Source organism: Lissotriton helveticus, chromosome 4_1 (assembly GCF_964261635.1).
Source record: "Lissotriton helveticus chromosome 4_1, aLisHel1.1, whole genome shotgun sequence".
NCBI lineage: Eukaryota > Metazoa > Chordata > Amphibia > Caudata > Salamandridae > Lissotriton > Lissotriton helveticus.
In genome coordinates, this window is record NC_136063.1 from 2,024,242,146 (window position 1) to 2,024,263,083 (window position 20,938).

Here is a 20,938-nt window from a genome sequence, read left to right on the forward strand (position 1 = left end):
GGAGAGCAAAGTTGTCATGTTCTATGGTTGTCAGAAACTAAATCCCTTCTTGTCTATCCAGGAAGGTTAAACTCCTCCTTGTCTATTCGAGAAAGTTTCTAGTGAACTCTGAGCTAGCTTGCAAACACAAAACTTTGAGTATAATATCGTCGGTAGAAGACCTAGTTAACCTCTGCCCTAGGTCTATACTATTGAAGATATTATTCCAATGCGCAGAGCCTATTGGGATAATAGGAACTACACTACAACATATAATGAAAATCTAATATTTATAACTTGCTTAAGGACTGAGTATGGAGACGATTATTGTAACTGTTCTCATTTGGAATATTTGATCTGTCATCAATTTGTATCTTTTATGGGTTTTTTTCTTAAACCGAATAAAGATTATTGAAGACATTTGATCTCTGTCTTTGAACACCCAGCAAATGTGACAAGATGAAAGCAAGATTTAAAGGCATCTTTATTCATTTTTACATTCTGAATGAACAGAATAAATGTTCTTAGCTAGCTCGAGCTTTCTTACCAGACTGGGCTACTGGGCCCTAAAAATAACTTGCCCTGGTAAAATCTGACTCTGAATAATGAGTGGAGTGGGCAAGTGAATTTTTGGAGGCTTGAGGAAAGCATTGTGATTGTACTTTTTTCAAATACATTTCACACTGTCAGTACACACCTTCCAACATCCCAATTTCTTTGAATAGCTTAGGAAAACCTAAATGATCCTCCTTGATTACCATTCTTAACATGGAGCAACTGGAAGAGATACTGCATGAGCTCAGAGTCACTGTGGAACTGTGCATGGGTGTTTTTCATTTAAAGTTGCTTAATGTGTTCTAACTTATAACATCATGTTTTATATCTATATATCTTTTAGACCTGGCATGGTTTTGCCTTCTGACCACCTGTTAAGCAGGCTTCATTTTTTGCTGGCTTTAGGATTCTGGGCACGTTATCACTGCAAACCAGTGCTAAAGTGCATTTGCTCTGTACTCTAAACATGGTAACATTGGCTTTTCCACAATTAGCATGTTTAAGTATAAATCCCTGGTAAAGTGTGCTATATGTGCCCAGGGCCTGTAAATGAAGTGCTACTAGTGGGTCTGCAGCACTGATTGTGCCACCCACTCCGTAGCCCTTTAAACATTGTTCAGGTCTGCCACTGCAGAGCCTGTGTGTACATTTTTAAACTACCATTTCGACCTGGCAAGTTAACCTATTTGCCAGGCCCAAATCTTCCTTTTTATTACATGTAAGTAACCCTTAAGGTAGGCCCTAGGTAGCCCCATGGGTAGGGTGCAGAATATATTACAAAAGTAAGACATGTACTTTTAAGTTTTACATGTCCTAGCAGTGAAATACTTAAATTAGTTTTACACTACTACAAGGCCTATTTATCCCACTGATTAATATTGGCGTTGGCTTTAACACCTTTTTAATTGTAAATTCCAATTAGGAGCCAATAGCATATACTGGAGTATCTTCTAGCGGAGTTGCATAGACTGAATATGCGTAAAGTGGAGTTCTGTACATTGCAATTACAAAGAGTGGAGTTGCGCATCATAGATTGGCGTGTTGCAGAATGTTGTACAGTGGAGTGGTGTAGAGTGTAATAGTGTTCAGTGGAGTGGCATACAGTGGAGTGGTGTAGCCTGAAGTGGTGTACAGTGGCGTGGGGTAGAGTGTAATAGCGTGGGGTGGCGTACATAGGTGCGCAATATAGCATGGTACATGGCGATAACAAGTAAGTATATAATTGGGTAATGGCTGTTTTTAGAGGAGGAAAAGGCAGCCATACTGTTGTTACTAAACTTTGTGTTACAACCTTAGTTCTAGGTAAGTAGTAGGTCTTAAGTGGTGATAGGTAGGGGAATTTATGTTTTTGATCTATTTTAAAATAAGTTTGCCGCTATGGCCCAGAGTAGTTTCACAAAATGCTGTAAAATCCCACAAAAGTACTACAGTGATACCAGATATACCATTAAGTTTAAGTGCCTTATAACTTTGTAATTTATGAATTTACTCTTTATCAGAAGTACTAGAAATAGTTGAATCCATGCCATTGTCAGATGGAGGACTATAATCCTCACTCGTCCGTGCACCTTTACAATAATCATCTTGGCATAATTTGTTCTCTTTGTACTGACTCTACCAATTAATGGAGTAATTCCCTAGCTCCAACATCCTAAGTACATCAAACGTAAAAAAAAACAAAAATTAATTAACTGTCAAAATGTTTTGGAGGAACTACAACTAGTCTGGCCGCCACATGCTGTACTCGAAAGGAGGCTGCAATTAAAACTTGGCTTCCCTTGTTTCCTGTTCTCAAGTTATTCATCTTTTTCTGGAGGAATTGCAGATTATAAGTAGACATTGAATATCCTGCTTTTCCACCTCCAAGTGAGTGAATACTCTGTGCTTCAGTAACTTGTGTATTCATGACAATAGAATTATTGATTGACACACTGTTTAATAATATCTCGCGTTCCAGGCTGAATGGAGGTGGGTAGGTGTCATGGCAGTGTCCGGAACATCCACAAAGTCTTATATTGGTCGGGACCCTCCATTTTGCCTAAGGAGCCCAACTTTGCCTCAATTGAGGTGGAATCATTGACCGGCACCCATTCCGGGGTATCCCGTCCACACTAATAGGCCATCCTCTTATAGTGAGTAGACCCCTACCTCAGACAAGGGCTGGTACAATACTTTTTTTCTAGGTCCTGATAAAGTGCCGCCCGACCATGGGGCTTTCATGGCACGAAACATGTTAACCGACCACATCTAATTAGTCAACACCTGAGACTAGTAGCTATCCTGGTACCTCAAGACCACACAATAGCACCTCTGTTTTTACTTAGTCCTGGTACCCTTTCTCATTAAAAGTGTTTTTGTCCTAGGCTATCAAGACCAATTTTAGTCACTACGCACCCACACAACCCTTCCACTGACTCACTTGCCTTCAGCTACACAGCACCCTCAGATCAAAAGATCTCCGATAAAGAAGTCCCCAGGCCCGTCTGGCCCGCCAGCCTGGCCTGACGAGGAGCACCCAATGATGAAGCATGATACCCTGACAGGTGTGTGAGGGCACTTAGATCGGATTTTCAGATCTTTCAGCGACACACAACAGAGCCTTTTGGTACAACTACGTGTACCCCTCTGGCTCAGGAGGAACTACACTTTCTTTTGATAACAATTAATAATTCAAACAGACACTCTCCTTAGTTACCATCCTAAGTACCCTCAGGAAGTGCTAGGAGAGACACATTGCTATATTTTGAGACGTCATCGAAGTCCCTTTTTTTTAATAATGTTTTTTTTTAAGGTAGAATGCATTTCTCCAAACACATTAGTCTTATTCTACACACAGGTTTGATATCCTTCTGTCACTCTCCATAGTTTTACTCTGACCTTGATTGATTGCTGAATTTGAAAACCTGTGTTTCTGGTGAATACTTCTGTCTACAGATTCCTCGCCTTCTGAATCCTTCAGGCTTCAAACCAGATATGGAAAATTCTTGGAATAGCTCCTTGGTTCCGGTAGGTGGAGACCTCAAACTCCATAATGTCTTCGTCCTACCTGTGACAACACAAGCCACATATTGGGAACATCCCTGTACGCTGAGGTCAATTCATATTTATTCCGTTCCCCTTCACATGGATCTTGAGCTCTGCCCTTACAGATATCTTTTTTTTTTTCCTGTTATTTTGTTCTCTTCCCCAGATTAAAACAGTCCTCCAAAATTTAAATTTCATGTCAGTGAAGCAAGGATGTCTCCCTTTACTACAGGCTACAAACTGTGTCACTAATATCAAAGCAGATGTTTGTCTTATCCAGTTCTCCATTGGAGAATATGTTCATCCACAGAAGGTTATAAATCATTCTTTTAGGAAATGCAAAAAAGGATGCTGATACATCTAGGGTTAGATCCACCCGATGTTTAGAGAATTTTTAATTCTCTTCTTTCCCTGCAAATGTTCATACTGTTCTTTTAGCTCATTTATATAAAAATGCTATAATATAGTCCGTACCCGCACAACAACTACAAAATCAGTCCGAAGATCTCAAGGAAAGAATAGTTTATGGTTTGGCAATGAGGTAAGTGCGAAGTATGCCTAAAGCTTTTGTCGGTTAACAGCCACTACATTTGGGCAAGTAGTTGGTAATATGAAAGCTGCATTGAGCCCTTGCAGTCTCTTGCTTCTCACAAGCATGATTGTGAAGCACGTTCTTTATAACTCAAGGAATCATAGCGAATTTGATTAATTTGTGAGTCCACGCATGTGAAGTAAGGTGGGTGTGAACTCAACTACCCATCTCTACAAGCAAACCACTGCTATAATCTGTTTCAGGGGACAGCTACGTGGAACCTTCTGTAACACCAAGATTGTCATCGATTGAGCAAAAACGTTAATATTTGGTTATGATCATGTCGCCCTTTCTCCTCGCCCTCCCCACTCCACTTTCAGGATTAAGACGGGTATATGCGCTTTTGACACCTAGTGGTAGGAGGGCCATAGTACAAATTGTGACTTTACAACATGGCAAGTGTACAATTTGAGAATACTAAAATTCAATATGGTGAAAGATTTTTGTATATAGGGTGATGCTGATAATTTAACGACCTTGGTTGGGGTGGTGGGGGTTGTGTACGTGTGGTTTGTATGCTTTAAATACTTTTCTACAGTGGTTTATACGAAGTGTAGTAAGTGTGATATTTCATTTTTGGATTTCTTCCATTTTTTGCTTCTTTCAGAAATGATGGCTCCTTGGTCTCTACACTAAAGACTCTTTTATTCTTCACTGCACTGATGATAATTTTACCCATCGGGCTCTACTTCGCTTCTAAGGTGTATGTGTTTGAAGGTAAGTGATCATAGAACTAAGTTTGGAACCACTCTTTGGTTGAGTAGGTCGTGTGCATCAAAAGTGGTGAAAAAAGTGAGAGCAAAGAACGATCTTGAGTACAAGTACAGAATCACAGCATTTTGTGCACATCAGTTCTTTGTATGTGTGTAAACGTTGCATCTGTAGTGCAAGCACCATATCCTTTGTCGTAAATGTATATCTGCAGGCAGTAACACTTGCACAGGTAGCCTTTGACCGTAGATAATGAATAGGCTGACTTTTCTGCAGTCGTCGGTTTTGATTGGTAATATGGCCATTTCCAATGAAGGCACAAGAGTTGGGATCATTTGAAATATTGGTAAACACAGAAAGTTGTAACTTTGAGCGTATTCACCACCTACCCAGAGAGTTGCGTTCTGAACTGTGCTACTTTAACTTTTGTACCTTTTTAAAGTTTTAATTAACTGTACTAAGCAAGTGTGAGAAACTGTTTATAAATTTATTTGGGCTGCAGAGAGGGTTTTCTTAACCTGGAAAAATGTATTTCAGGTGCATTAAAAATGTAAGGTACACTGAACCTTAACAGAGGTAGCTTGCTTCCTTTCGATAGTATTGCTGAGACTCCTTAGTATTCATTTGCTTTTGTTCACTTCGGTCCGATGGTAGCTCTACTACCTTCTAGAAATATATTCCACAAAATAAACATCATTATAGTTTTGAATCCGTATACCGGTTTGCCTGTTTAATTTTTCCCAATACTTGTCTCTGTTTGGTATCTTCATTCCCAAATCATGCACACTTCAAATGCTGGATAGACCCTAGACAGTGGTTTCTGATATCTGCCACGAGAAGAAAGGGCTTCATTCACTCTGAAGTCCGTTGATGGCTGGCAGTTTTCTGCATAATGCGAACCTTGATGCTTATCTTGGTAAATATAGGAGCCTTGTGACTTGGCAGTTTAGAAGATTCATGCCCCTACAAATAATTTTAAGAGCCACACTTGCACCTTATGTTTGCATTTAAAATGTTGACTAGCACAAACAACAATTAAAATTACCATTGAGATACTGGCGTTAAGATCGGATATTGCAGCCTTAACCAAGCATCTTCATTCCCAAATCATGCAAACTTAAAATGCTGGCTTTTATATTGAACTGATGCATTATGAACCAGCCTGTGTTGCACAGCATATCTGGCCTTGTAAAACAGCGAATAAAACTCAGGCAAATTGAATTAGAAGTTCACCAGAGATCGACCGAGACACTCGAGGAAGCAGTGATATCCAGCACTTATGGAGGCTCCTACGTATAGTTTCGGCCGACAGTTAAGAACCCAGCCCTGCTATACTGCAAACAAAGAAAATTACAAAAACAAGATGGGCTGTGAAGGCATTTGGCTGCCAGACCAGTTGAAGATTCACTCTGAGAATGGTTCTATACTGGATGAGAACTGCAATAACCAGCATGAACTTTACAGTGAGCCCCTGAAAGCTTGTGCCTTTCTCGTTTAGAACAATACATTGAATAATCTTACTTAAATAGACGCAAAAGGTGTCTCATTACCATATACCAGTGAGAAACAATGCGAGGTATCCGCTACCTCTTAAATATCACAGCTACTTTTCACTGAAGATGTAGCTGGAAAGACTCCTAAACCTTGTATGGGAAAAACATAGTCTTCGTTCGCTGATACAGTGGTGGACTCTATACCTAATGAACAGACCACAATAAAAAAGCTGATGAACACAGTAGAAGAAACCACTAAAATTACCATGAGATACAGGCATTAAGATTGGATATTACAGCTTTTACCAAGCACCTGGATGAAATCGAAGAATTTCTGAATGTCATGGAACAGAAATTGTCGGACTTGTTTGGGAGCAGGATCATTGGAACCTTCAGAGAAATGTGATAGAATTGGGAGACAGAAGCTGGAGAGATGAGTTTTCAGGGCTACCAGAAAAACTAGAAGTGGAAAACTTGAATGCCATCCTCTGAAAATGTTTGCCGACTATCGCAAAACTTCAATTTGATTTTCCTCTGTCAAAGAGTGCATAGAATCCGTGCCAGACAGCAGAATGCGGGATTGAGCCTTCTTCCTGGGATCTCAACAGGCCACACAAACCGCCAAAAAGCTGTGCCATTTTCAGTACGTAAACAAAAAAGAATGCCTGCCAGGATTTTTAAATGAAACCAATCAAAAGAGGAAAAAATTCCTGGCTCTTGGGCAATGCTTAAAAAAATGGGACATCAGATTTGGTGTATTGGATCTTACAATTAGGCTGGTGACCGCTAGATGATCAAATGAGAGAATATGAAGAATATGAAGATCCAGAAGAAGTAAAATAAATTGCTGGATTCCATAGAGTACTCAGCTATGGATACTATGAAGATAAGAGAACAGAATCACGTCAAGTGCCAGGGCAACGCATATCTGGAATGATGAAGGAGAAAAACAGTACACCTTCTGAGACACTATGAAGAATGACTGGTGTATAAACATAAATGGAATAGTTGACAAGGACCAAGAAACGAGTCGAGGTCACCCCTTAACGCTATATATATATATATATATATATATATATAGGTCTTTGCAAGCAAAAGGAGTTCCTCTATTGTTCTTGAATTCCTTTTGCTTGCAAAGATATATATATATATATATATTCACAGAAAAAACCATAGGTTATAGACCATATATAGTTAGGAATTAGCATTTACAAAACCTTGAAAATTCACTGAAAAAACCATAGGTTATAGACCATATATAGTTAGGAATTAGCATTTAGAAAACCTTATTTTACTCACACAAAACCATTGAAATTCCATATATAGTTAGTTGCACTAACTATATATCGCGCACCCGCAATCCACTGCTGATGATGTCACATATTACATCATTCATGACATGGTCAGTGACATCACTGATGACATCACTGATGACATCTCAAATGACATCACTGATGACATCACTGATGACATCTCATTTGACATCATTCTTGTGCTAATACAATAAACCTCTTCAGACTCTAATATAACCTTAGATACACTCAGTGTATACAGACACTCACACACTGTCACTCATCCATGGAGTTACTCACACACCTAGTCAGTCATGCAAAGAAACAATCTCACCTCCATTTCCTCAACTATACAGTTATACACACCTTACTTATTCAAACATATACTAACACATATTTACTCTCTTATACAATCCCTGATACAAGTTCACAATGATCCATACAGCCACTCACACATTCAGTGGCTCTCATGCACAGTTATTTATATATGCCAACTCTCACATGTACTGTGTTTTACATATGTACTTACTATGACATGTAGCATTGAGATATCCATTCACTCATCAATACACTCATGCACACAGTCAACCGCCCATGTAGCTTTTTCCACATGCACTCTTGAACTCATACACCTAGTGAATCAACTGCTCACACATCTATGCACAGTCACACACCTCCCAGCCACCCCCACACAAACTCAATCTCCCATAGAAATACTTGGGCAACCAATTAATAACACATATAGCCTCTCGTATAGCTAATGATCAACACATGCAGCAGTTTACATCACAACAGACATAATGATGCACAAATTAAGACAGTTTAGTCACTAACCCATGCATTCAGTGAGACACATTTAATCACTCACTCATACAGTCAGTCACGCACCTACTAAATCCTTCATCCAGACACTTATACATCCACTCATTCTTCAATATCTAAGACATATTTTAACTTTACAGAAACATACAGTCACTGGATGTTGTCATCAGTGATGTCATTTGAGATGTCATCAGTGATGTCATCAGTGATGTCACTGACCATGTCATGAATGATGTAATATGTGACATCATCAGCAGTGGATTGCGGGTGCGCGATATATAGTTAGTGCAACTAACTATATATGGAATTTCAATGGTTTTGTGTGAGTAAAATAAGGTTTTCTAAATGCTAATTCCTAACTATATATGGTCTATAACCTATGGTTTTTTCAGTGAATTTTCAAGGTTTTGTAAATGCTAATTCCTAACTATATATGGTCTATAACCTATGGTTTTTTCTGTGAATTTCATTGGTTTTTTAACAGCTAATATCTGTAGCTGTAAAATGTATTCTTCTTTAAATCCAAAAATATATTTTATATGTTTATGAATAATTTTTTTTTTAAATATTTTTTTTTCTTCGTTCCCGCTTCGCGAATCGGGAAGCTTCCCGTTAGCTGACCTTGATGCCGCGAAATAGACCGCGAGCCGGTAAACGTTTCTTTACCGCAAGTGCCGCGTTAGAAAACAACATCGTGACGCCTCCCGTCCGCATGACGTTCCACGTTGTCGCGTGATACGTCATATGACGTGCTACGTTAGCGAACTGGTACGCGAAGCGAGTGCCAAAGCGCAGGTTTCTGGAAGCAAACCGGGAGGCCCTGCAAAGCGCTTAACGTAAACACAGCAAGTCATGTGACTTGGTAATAACACTTTTCATTGGTTCATTTCACTTTTGGTTTCCTAATGATGTAAGACTAGGTCATATAATCTAAAATGAACACTTTTGATTGGTTGAGAACTCTTGTTTTTCCCAAATGATGAAAATCCCTCCTTCTTTCCTCACTCTGACTTTCATCATTGTGAGAGAAAGACCCTTTGTGATCACTGAGCAATGGCTTCTTTAGTAGCTTCAGCTGGTGCTTCCCCACCACCTCCACCACCTCCAAGGAAGAGAGGACCACCTGCTCAAGTTGTAATTCAACAAGAAGAAGAAGAAGAGGAACAGGAGGACGAGCACGAAGAGAGGCAGTTTTTGCCTGAGCAGCCCAAGACGTCTCACCGGAAAGAAAACTTCATTTGGCAATTTTTTAAAATTCCCAAAGGTCAGAAAAAAGTAAATGCAAGATACGTAACTTGCCTTATATGTCAAGATAGACTGTCCAGAGGGACCGACAAAAAATACAGTTTCGGAAACTACACAATGCATCGCCATATGACTAGGTGGCATCCTAACAACTACAGTGCTGCACAGTTTCGGAACGACCTAGATAATCTCCCTATTATGGCCAGAAGATCTGTTGTACCGGAAGTAACGGGACCAGAGGGCAGGGAGATGGTGCCAAATATACAAATGAGATTTGGTGAAGTAAAACACACCTGCGTATTTTGCGATGGATTCATTTCCTACGGAGAAAGAAGCATCACTCTGATCAACAGAGCTATTGACTATCATATGCAAGTTTGTCCGAAACGCCCAAAATAATAAATACTTCTTTTTTTTGTTTTGTTGCTCCTGTTGAGCCCTTTACAATGAATCGTTTTCATTGCCCCCTCCAAGAAAAACCCAAAAAAATATAAAACTGTTCCGAAAAATTCAAAAACATTAAAAAAATGTTCAGAAAAATAAAAAAAAAAGTTCTTTTCAGAACTACCTCCCCGTTATTAAAAAATTGGTACAATATTTGGAACTGTGCCAACCTCTATTTCTCTTAGTTCGCTTCCTAGTTCGCTCGCTGGTACGCGAACTGGAAGCGAACCAAAAACAGTAAGTATAAGGGAAGGAAACACACACTTATGTTAAAAGAAAGACAGCTATAGGGGAGTAAACTAGAGATACTATTACCCATAATCCACTACTGATGATGTCACATATTACATCATTCATGACATGCTCAGTGACATCATCAGCAGAGGATTGCGGGTTTTTTGGCAACATGCCTTATCCACGGTTTAATAACGCTGCCTTTTGCTTTATATAAGTTTTCAAATTGTATGAAATATATACCAATAGGTCTTTATGAACCTTTAGGTAGTGCTTTTGTTCATGAGGTCTGGTCGCTTCCATACACATACAGATGTTTCAAAGATGATCAAGAAGTTTATCTGAATGGAGAGGAATGCACTGAGACGCCAGATCATTCACTAATGTGTAGGCACATACAGTTACACGATTCATGCAACAAACACCGACCAAATATGGCTTGCGTGTTGCAAGGCACGCCAGTTCCTGCTATCATCCCCACGTTCAAGTTGTTGGAAAATGGTAGTTATTTGATGCTCAATAATGAAGATTGTTCTGAGTTAATTAAAAGTATTCCTTTTATCGTAACAGTAAGTGAACGGGTTATTTGCTGCAGAAATGTTCTATTTCCTCCCACACATGAACATAGGGAGTTTTCAATCTGGCCACAAATACCAACCTTGGGACACGTTTCAACGGCATGACAAGAATAAGAGCTCTTTTGTCTCAGAGAGAGGTGGCCTTGAGTTCGGCCCGTGAAACTTTCGTACTTCACATAGCGAACACCCGTACACAGGTTTGCCTTTCAATTTCAGCAACATGTTTCCGACTATCTTTAACGCATCCTCCACAAAATCCCTGGCACACTTTTTTAAAGTTGTTACCAGTGGTCTCGTGACTTCATTTGAGAAAATCTTTGGAGTCATCCCTGCTCCCTTTCATTCCATTTTCTCCACTCTGGTTCGTGGATTGCATTTTTACTTGCATTACCAGCGGACGCTCTTGTGCTTTTTTACATTTTTAAATATGGATGTCCCTCCTATGCAACCTCCGACCCTGCAGCTGCTGACACTGTTCCGCAATCGCATGCTAGAATATTATGGCACAATGCCGTTGGCGATATTAAGCACGGCATATGGATTATCTTTTCGGTTCTCCTACTTCACCTGTGTCCAGCCTGTATTTCACTGCCTGACCTGTGATTTCGATTGGGCCATTGATTTGTGTCTCTGCGGACCGGTTTCTCCTGACGTCGACTTTAATCAGCTGATGACTCCTATCATTACTCACGAGTTGGTTTGTCCTGGCGAAAGGATTATGGCTGTGGCATTGATGCATGGACTACTTGGTCCCTGGAATTTACTGGCGGCAGCACAGTCTTTCTTGGAACACAGCTTTCTTGAAAACCCACCGAGCTGTCCTCTGATGGTGATAGAGGATCCGGTGCTGGGAGAGCACGTATGTTCTTTTCCGCTTTTAAATTGGATGGCTGAACTGTTTTCGGATGAAGACGGTGACTTCCTGTTGGAGGCTGTTGCAGCTTATTTTGCATACACAGTTATGTCATAGACCTTTTTCATGTTTCATATGCTGAGTACTAGCATTTCATTGACAATTCATTGACTTAATTGTCAAGTTTTTATTATTTACCTTGCCTATTGGCTTAAGACTCGATAAAGTACTTGGCTGTTTTATTTTTCTTTAGCATTGAATTTTCCTAGTTTTTAATGCTTTACCTTGCGGACCGTCCACATATAAACTTGCAATCTGCTCTCATGAGATGGCACTTCTATTATCTTATTCAGTTCGTTTCCGGATCATGGGGAGGTGTCATCTAGGTCCTGGATATCTTTACACCGTGTTAAGTTAGCATGGGCTCATTACCGGTTTAAACGCCATTTTTCCTTTTTTGCAACTTCTGCACACGACATTTAGTTGTTGCTTTAGCTTTCCACCTAGTAGTTCATCGTGGTTTACATGAGAATAATATGTTATTGGTCTACTATCTGCTTTACTTGTTAAACTATATCTGTACAGCGAGTGCTAAAGTTTCAAGAACAACACGATACAGAATTGTTATGAGGTCTGATCTCCACGACTTCATACTCATAACATAAGTGCAACTTCTGCCAATTCTGGGCATGAGGCGGGTTTTATATTGCTTTGCCGAACACACATACACAACAGTTGATGCGGTTCACATGAAGAGAGAGCTGGTGTATGCTGATGTGATTCCTTCAAATCTAAGACACTAAAGTATGGGCACGCCCTAAACCAACACAAAGAGACCTTCTTAGCAAATAATATAATATGTGTATTAGGGAGGGTGAGATATAAGCAGCCGCGGGCCGTGGAGGGAGTTACGGTGAGGCAGGGAGGCGGGGAGGGGGAGAAGCAGGGTGGAGCCCTCTCTACCTTGCCCCTCCCCCTCCCCGCCTCCCTGCCCCACCGTAACTCCCTCCACGGCCCGCGGCTGCTTATAAGTGTTGCTAACTCTTATTCATTTACAGCATGTTAACATACTGTCACCATTCGCTTTTTATGTACTAGTAACTATGCTGGTAATTTTGCTACTGATAATATGTGTACTTGTATTCTCCACCCTGCTTCTCCCCCTCCCCGCCTCCCTGCCTCACCGTAACTCCCTCCACGGCCCGCGGCTGCTTATAAGTGTTGCTAACTCTTATTCATTTACAGCATGTTAACATACTATCACCATTCACTTTTTATGTACTAGTAACTATGCTGGTAATTTTGCTACTGATAATATGTGTACTTTTATTATCTAAGGTACTACGCCTGAGAAGACGGCATTAGTAAATAAACATTTCAAATACACATGTGTTCTTCTTAACTCCATGTTCTGGTTTCTAAGAAATATATAACGACCGACTGTTCATGAGTTCCACGTATCCTGAGGTACTATAAGTTCATATTCTGGATTGTCTAAACATTGAGAGTTTGTTATATCCAATGTGACACTGTACCTAGCTTGCTAAATAGTTTTTGATTACTAACGTGAGTTTTGGGACACCCTAATTCGCCGAGGTTCCAATCCTCTGTCCACAGTTCTGTGTGAGAACAGAAACCCTGCGACAGGGGCACCCCCGACCCTTGCTGGAGCTTCATCACACTTGCGATACAACTCCAGCAATGCGCCACCTTTACGGCACAGATACATCACGCATCTGTGCTGTTTTTGCCCCGTGATGCGCCGCATTGTAAATGCAGCACACCATAGGTGACGGAACAGCGGCACAGAATGACTAACACATCCCTGGTGATGCGCCAGTCATCATAAATCTATCCCTATGCTTCTTATCTTGTTAGAGATGAACCGCCATATGTATCATCAAAGTTATTTGCATTTCCTAAATAGCGAACTTTAAGGAATAAATAGCGATTCTTTACCATTCCTAGTTTGCGATGAGCTATTTGCTAATTAGCCGAATGTAGCCCAATGAAGCCCAATGTAGCCCAATGTAGCCCAAAGATGGCCGCCAGACACACAAAAAAACAAATGTAGCCCAAATATCAGCCAGATGTAGCCCAACTATAGCCCAGTGACAGAATGACCAATCAGCTTCGCAAACCTCCGTTACGCGAAGCAGAGCGCTGTTACAGATATATATCTTTTTTTGAACGTTAATTTCTCAAAATCCACTGGAGCACATATATTGAGACCTAGCAAAGGCACATCGGGCTACCAGTCCCTAATATTTTGCCAAGTTTCGTGCAAATCCATTCAGCCGTTCAATTATTATTTTTATTATTTTTTTTTGCCCCGCGGGGCCCTTTTAAAACCTCCACATCAAACCTAGGGGGTCAGCGAGGATCTACTATGCCCCCTTATAGTTATTTCCCCCTTTGTTTTGACCTCCTCTTGTCTCTCGATCCTACCGAGAGACAAGATGGCGGCCGCTACGGACTGTTTGGAATGTTGACAGACGCCGGAGAACCAATCCGCTTCGCTTCACAAAGCTCCGTTGCGCGAAAAGTCCGCGAACCAGAGCGCTAACCGGTCCGCTGTTACAGATATATATCTTTTTTTAAACGTTAATTTCTCAAAATCCACTGGAGCACATATATTGAGACCTACAAAAGGCACATCGGGCTACCAGTCCCTACAATTTTGCCAAGTTTCGTGCAAATCCATTCAGCCGTTCGGGCTAAAAGTGAGGCCAACCGCCCTATGGAAAACTCAATGTTAAAAACACGTTTTGGGACCCCCCTTTTTTCTCGGCCCCCACTGGACGAACCCCCCCCAAATTTTCAAGGGCTGCTCAGAAACAAAATGTGCCATTTTCCTGAAAATTTCAGCCGATTCCGTCCACAAACGCCAAAGTTATTAGACATAGAATTTTCAAAAAACCCATAGAGAAAAAATCCTAACTATATATACCTACTGGCGACCGCCAGTAGGTAATATATATAATTTATTTATTACCTACTGGCGGTCGCCAGTAGGTATATATAGTTAGGATTTTTTCTCTATGGGATTTTTGAAAATTCTATGTCTAATAACATTGGCGTTTGTGGACGGAATTGGCTGAAATTTTCAGGAAAATGGCACATTTTGTTTCTGAGCAGCCCTTGAAAATTTGGGGGGGTTCGTCAAGGGGGGGCCGAGAAAAAAGGGGGGTCCCAAAACGTGTTTTTAACATTGAGTTTTCCATAGGGCGGTTGGCCTCACTTTTAGCCCGAACGGCTGAATGGATTTGCACGAAACTTTTTTTTTTTTTTTTTATAGTTCCAAGACCTTTATTATATATTTGCACATAGTGTACACAGCTTAGTGCCCACAACCTAGTATAGGCCGGCAGCGTGGTGTAGAATCTAGGAAAATTAAGCGAGTGGTATGAGCAATATTTGATGGATTACACAGCAAGTCGCCTACAACCACTGTGGGCCGGCCGCGTTTACAATGTCAGTTGGTCTCAGTTTTTACAGATTCATTTAAATAACATATTCATAACAGAACCAGATCAGCCCGCTACTGCACTCCACCCTCAGCTCCACAATCAATGTTACGGTGTATGTGAAACCCCTGTCCAGTAATCTTTGTTGTAGCTATCAGAAATGGCTAGTTGCATCTTGTCTCTTATACTTCCACCTGTGCGTTTAAGAATGTTGTAAAGTATGACCAGTAGTCTCTGGCTCTAGATCTCGGAGGAAGGGACTCTTCGTACGTCCGGAGAGTGTCTTGGCAATATGTCATGTCCTTCATCCATTGTTTCACCTGGGGTGTATTAGAGCTGTCCCAGCACATAGAAATTCTGCGTTTGGCTAACAATAATGCTAAGACGCAAAATTTACGTTTTGTCGACCTTACGTTATATAATATTCCCAAGAGACAGCATGTGACCGTGCATTCAATTGGCACACCTACCATTTCAGTTAGCTTTTCTACCACTGCCACCCAGTAGGCCTGTATCTGCCCACAGTTCCAGGCCAAGTGTATAAAATCTGCTTGGTCATGCCCGCATCTTTTACACCTCGCTTCCTCACGTAATCCGTAACGATATAATTGGGCTGGAGTGTAATATACTTGGTGCAGATATTTGAAGTGGATTATTCGTAGGTTGCCGTTTGGCGTGAGCATTTTCGTGAGTGTGCATGTAGTTTCCCAGTTTTCCTTTATCTGTGAGTGGTGCGTATAAAATTGTATTCCACTTGTCCAGTGCTTTGGTTGCCCTATGGTCTAATTCTGTTTGCGCTTGAGTATAGAGTCGTGAGACCAAATGCGATGTGTTCGTGGATGTAATCAACAGCTGTAGTGTATCCATTGCGGGAAGTTCGGAAAGTGCTTTTTCAACGCCTCTTTAAGTCTGTGAAATGTAAAACGGAAGAGCATTGTCGAGTTCTGAATGTAGTCTAAGTCCTGGTCTGTAATAAAAGCACCGTCTTTATAAATGTCGCCCATTGTACATAGACCCACTTTTTTTAACAAGTTCATACCCACTTCTTCACTAGTGACAGACAGGTTAGGGTGGTGATGTAGTGGTAACGCTGGGGCATAGAGTGGAAGCTTGCGCATCATTTGGCCTAGAGTTCTCCAAGCTGAATTTGTGGTGTCGATTGTGTTTATGTCGTTATTGTGTAGTGGAGGTCTGGTATGTGTTATTATAGCATCTAACGGAATCGGGGCTGCATCGCCCTCCTCTACCGCAACGTGAGTTAGATATGGTGTTATGTGGTACCAGTGTGTGGCAAATTGAGCCTGAGCACATAGGTAATATAACCAGAAGTCTGGTACTCCCCAGCCTCCCTTGTGAATAGGTAGCGTCAACGTGTCTAATTTTATGCGCGCCTTTTTGCCTGCCCATATCAGCTTCAGCATCATAGTTGTTATGCGTTTGAACACCTCCTTAGGGGGTTGAATTGGAATGTTGTTAAAAAGATAGAGTATTTTGGGGAGTACTACCATCTTCACGATCGCCATCCTATCGGCTAGCGATAGTGGGAGTTGGATCCATCGCGTGACTTTGTCATCGAGTGTGTCAATCGCTCTACCATAATTGGTTCTGATAACCACCTCAGGGTCACGATGAAACCAAATGCCGAGGTATCTTATAGGGTCTGTCTGCCATTCTAGCGGGTATTCTGTGGTATGTCGGTGTGTGGAGTCGGTCAATGGAAATATGGAGGATTTGTCCCAATTTATTTGCAGGCCCGAAAATCCCCCGAATCGAATGTATACTCTCAGGAGTGGGTCTAGGTTGACAGCCGGGTCTTTGACGTACAATAACATGTCATCTGCATATAGGGAGATATGCAATGGTCTATTTGGAAATTGGATTGCTAGGTGATGATGTTTCTGACGTACTATGCAAGCTAGTGGTTCCAGCGCTAGTGCGAATAGTAGAGGGGACAGGGGGCAACCCTGTCTTGTCCCTCTCTCTATGGTGATGGTCTCTGATACATAGCCATTTATTTTAATCCTAGCCAGTGGTTTGGTGTAAAGTAATTAGATCCATTGAATGAATATCCGAGGAAATCCCATTCGATATAAAATCGTTATCAGATATGACCATTCTATGGAGTCGAATGCTTTAGCAGCATCCAGCATAATCGCCGCTGCTTTGGTGGACGGTGTAAGATAATGTGCAGTAGCAAATAATGTTCTGGTGTTGTGTGTAGTGTTCCTAGAGGGGATGAACCCCGATTGATCCGGGAGAACAAGTGCCGACATAAGTGGTTGCAATCGGGTAGCTAGTACTTTAGCTAATATTTTGGAATCCACATTTATCAGGGATAGGGGGCGATAGGAGTTGCAATGTTCGGGGTTTTTCCCTGGCTTTAGCAGTGCTATTATCATTGCCTCTCGCAGCGTAGCTGGAAGAACCTGTGCTTCAAGTGCCTCCCCGAACATATCCACCAGATAAGAAGACAACATGTCACTGAATGTTTTGTAGAATTCACAAGTGAATCCATCTGGTCCAGGTGCTTTTCCGTTTGGCAACGATGCTATGACTTCAGTTATTTCCTCCCTCGTTAATGGTTGGGCTAGATATTGCCTCTGGCTGTCTGACAGCCAAGCAATAGCAACATCATCAAGGTATTCCAGTGTTTCGCGCTGTGAGGCAACTGGTCGTGATGTATATAGGTCCTGGTAAGTGTGTACGAAGCTTTGTAAAATGCCCGTCTGATCAGTGTGTGGTATTCCATCATCCCCAACAGTCTTCGTGATTGCTTGTGGTTTGTGTCCAGTGCATATTTTAGTAGCTAAGGCCCTACCTGGTCTACCGCCTTCCCCGTACGACCTAGCTACATGTCGTTTACTTAGATATTTGATTTCGTCTGCAGCAAAGTTCTGATGTTCTGTGAGCAAGTTTCTAATGTCTTTGAGTATGACTGGATTAGAGGTTAATTCATATTGGCGTTCTAAAGCACGTAGTGAGGTTTCACATCTTGAAATCTGTGCTCTGATGTCTTTTAGTATGCCAGCGGTCGTGCTTATACAGACCCCCCTTATCAGATGTATGTGTCGCTTCTGTGGATCCAGGATGCCTCACCCTCCATACATCCTTCAGTGATAAGTCGAGCATAATGTCCAGTAATTCGGCCCTAGCACGTGTGTGTTGTTCTGTCGTGTTCCCTGACCTGTCAAGTGTATCGTCTAGTGCAATATTGAAATCGCCACCCCACAATAGTAGTTGATTTGCATCCGTATTTAGGTGTTGCCAGACGTCCCGGAAGAATTCTGGTGAATCCGTATTCGGGCCGTAAGTGTTCACCAGTGTTATCTGTCTTCCACGCATGCTACCTCTCACTATCACATATCTCCCATTTGTGTCCAGTGTTGTTGTGTTTACCTTGAAATTCGTGCCCTTTTTTACCAGGATAGAAACACCTCTAGCATAGGTCGAGTATTTGGAACAGTGCAGCGATTCAGCCCATCTTCTTCCCACATGTGAACACGAATGCGGAGATTCGTGCGTCTCCTGAAACATTACAATGTCAATGTGCCACCTGTCTAAACAAGCAAATATGTGACGTATTTTCTTGGGGTTAGTATAACCCCTAACATTCCATGACAGGATATTCAGTGCATTGGACGGAGAGATAGTACTAGCCATAGGAAGAGTTGTAAGTTAGTATACCAGTCTCCCCACTCCGAACGAGGAGGAGCCCTAGGACATTGTAGTAACAGCGCAGGCGGTTTCTATGTGTATAGTGATGAAAGTGGTACAGCCGGTTGTAGGCAATGCATCTCAAGCAGTCTGATCTATAAATAACCATAACAATCCCCCCCACCTCCCCCCGCCCCACAACAGCAGCCCAAATCTGCTGATGCCATACCCTCAACAAACATCCCATTTGCATTTAACTTTGTCGGGGAACACCCAATCGGGGGGTCCGCCCGGACTGCTCAACAACATCCGAGCTAGCGGATGTGGACGGTTACGTTAGTACATGTAGGCACTGGATTCTTGTCATGTATTCAACAACAGTGTATATGGTCCATCCAACATCGGAGAGTGAGTGATGTGATAGTGACAATCTTCAATACTCACACAGAAGTGCGGGCAAGTGCGCATCTACAGCTTAGATTCAATATGCATGCTCTCTGCAAACTGCTAGTGTGATGTCGGCACTGTGCGGTGTGTATGTCACCACATCGTGCGAATAACATGCAATTCCTGGAGCAGAAACATTTTCAAAAACAAGAGGAGTATGCCTGTATAGTAATAGTGAAATGTAATGTCCAATCCACTGTAGTTAGGGCACAGAGCAGGAAGGAGGGTACAGTATTGAGTTATGATCTAACATTTGGATGCTTTGCTTTAATATAGATAGCAGCTTTTATGGCGGTGTATCCCTAGCAGTCAATGGTTGTTACACTACCGACCACAATAAGTAGTGAGCCTCAAGTCTAAGTAACGCTCTGTGATGCAAGGAAGCATCCTCGTTATAGTCATTGATGGTTTGTACCACACAACAGTTCAGTCTACTATAGCGTGTGTGTACAGTATATCTCTCCTCCTGGCATAGACATGATACTACCACTGTATCTCCCCTCACGTTCCTCCCATATCTTGTCGTATGTAGAAATCCATATATACACTCCAATGTACACAGTGGAGAGGTCAATCCACCTAGCATTAGTCAATAAGGAGATATGGTTAAGTCTTACCCAATCGATGTCTTGTCTGCGTCTACATAATAACACTGGATCGATGCGGTGACATTACCCAACTAATTCGTACACAACTCAGCAGACCTGAAGATAAACTGAATCATAACATTTATTGTCAGTCTTCATCCTGATCCTGTTGCTGACGGTGGCCGGTTTTGCGGTGGTGTATGATTTTCTTTATGAAGTCGGCCGCCGCTTTAGGAGAAGTGAGAAGTGTTGGTTTACCTTCCCATGTCACTTTCAGTCTCGCTGGGTAGAGCATGGCGTATTCCACTTGTAGTTCACGCAGTTTTGTCTTTGCGCCGTTGAATTCCCTGCGAGCTTGTTGGACTGCTTGTGTGAAGTCGGGGTAGAATGCAAGCTTGTTGGATTGGTATTGGAGATCCTTCTGTTCCCGTGCCATGCGCAGAATCGCATCTCTGTCGCGGTAGTTTAGTATGCGGGCCACAATCGGTCTTGGTGGTGTTCCCGGAGGTGGTCGTGGCGCCAATGTTCTATGTGCTCTTTCCACAATGAAAACATGGGATAGCTTGTCGTTGCCAAACAAAGAAAGGCACATTTCCTCCACATACGTCTCCATGTTACCTATGTTCGTCGATTCCGGTACGCCCGCTATGCGAACGTTGTTTCGGCGTGATCTCGCTTCCAAATCCTCAGACTTGGACTTGATAACTTCCAGAATCTTCTCGAAACCCGTGCATTTGGAGGTGCTTGCGCGCGATTCATCTTCTACTGCAGATATCCTGGTCTCTGCTTCATCCAGCCGCTCTCCATGACGGTCTACTTTGGCAGCCATGGTGTCCATTCGTGTCGTTAGATGGTCCATTTTGCCATGCATGTCCTGCAGACTGTCTTGTATTGCCTTCAGCATAGCCTCCATGCCTTTGGGTGGCGTGCGTTCTGCTTCAGTCTCCGTATCTGAATGTGG

At 41.9% G+C, this 20,938-nt stretch overlaps 1 protein-coding gene across 1 annotated transcript in view; it reads left to right on the forward strand.

The window, feature by feature from the left end:
- Positions 1-20,938, forward strand: part of VMA21 (vacuolar ATPase assembly factor VMA21) — a 115,910-nt gene that overhangs the window by 78,678 nt on the left and 16,294 nt on the right. Inside the window, exon 2 of the mRNA XM_078688662.1 lies at positions 4,758-4,867. Coding sequence (XP_078544788.1) covers positions 4,758-4,867 — 110 coding nt within the window. The remainder of the gene's footprint in view (positions 1-4,757; positions 4,868-20,938) is intronic.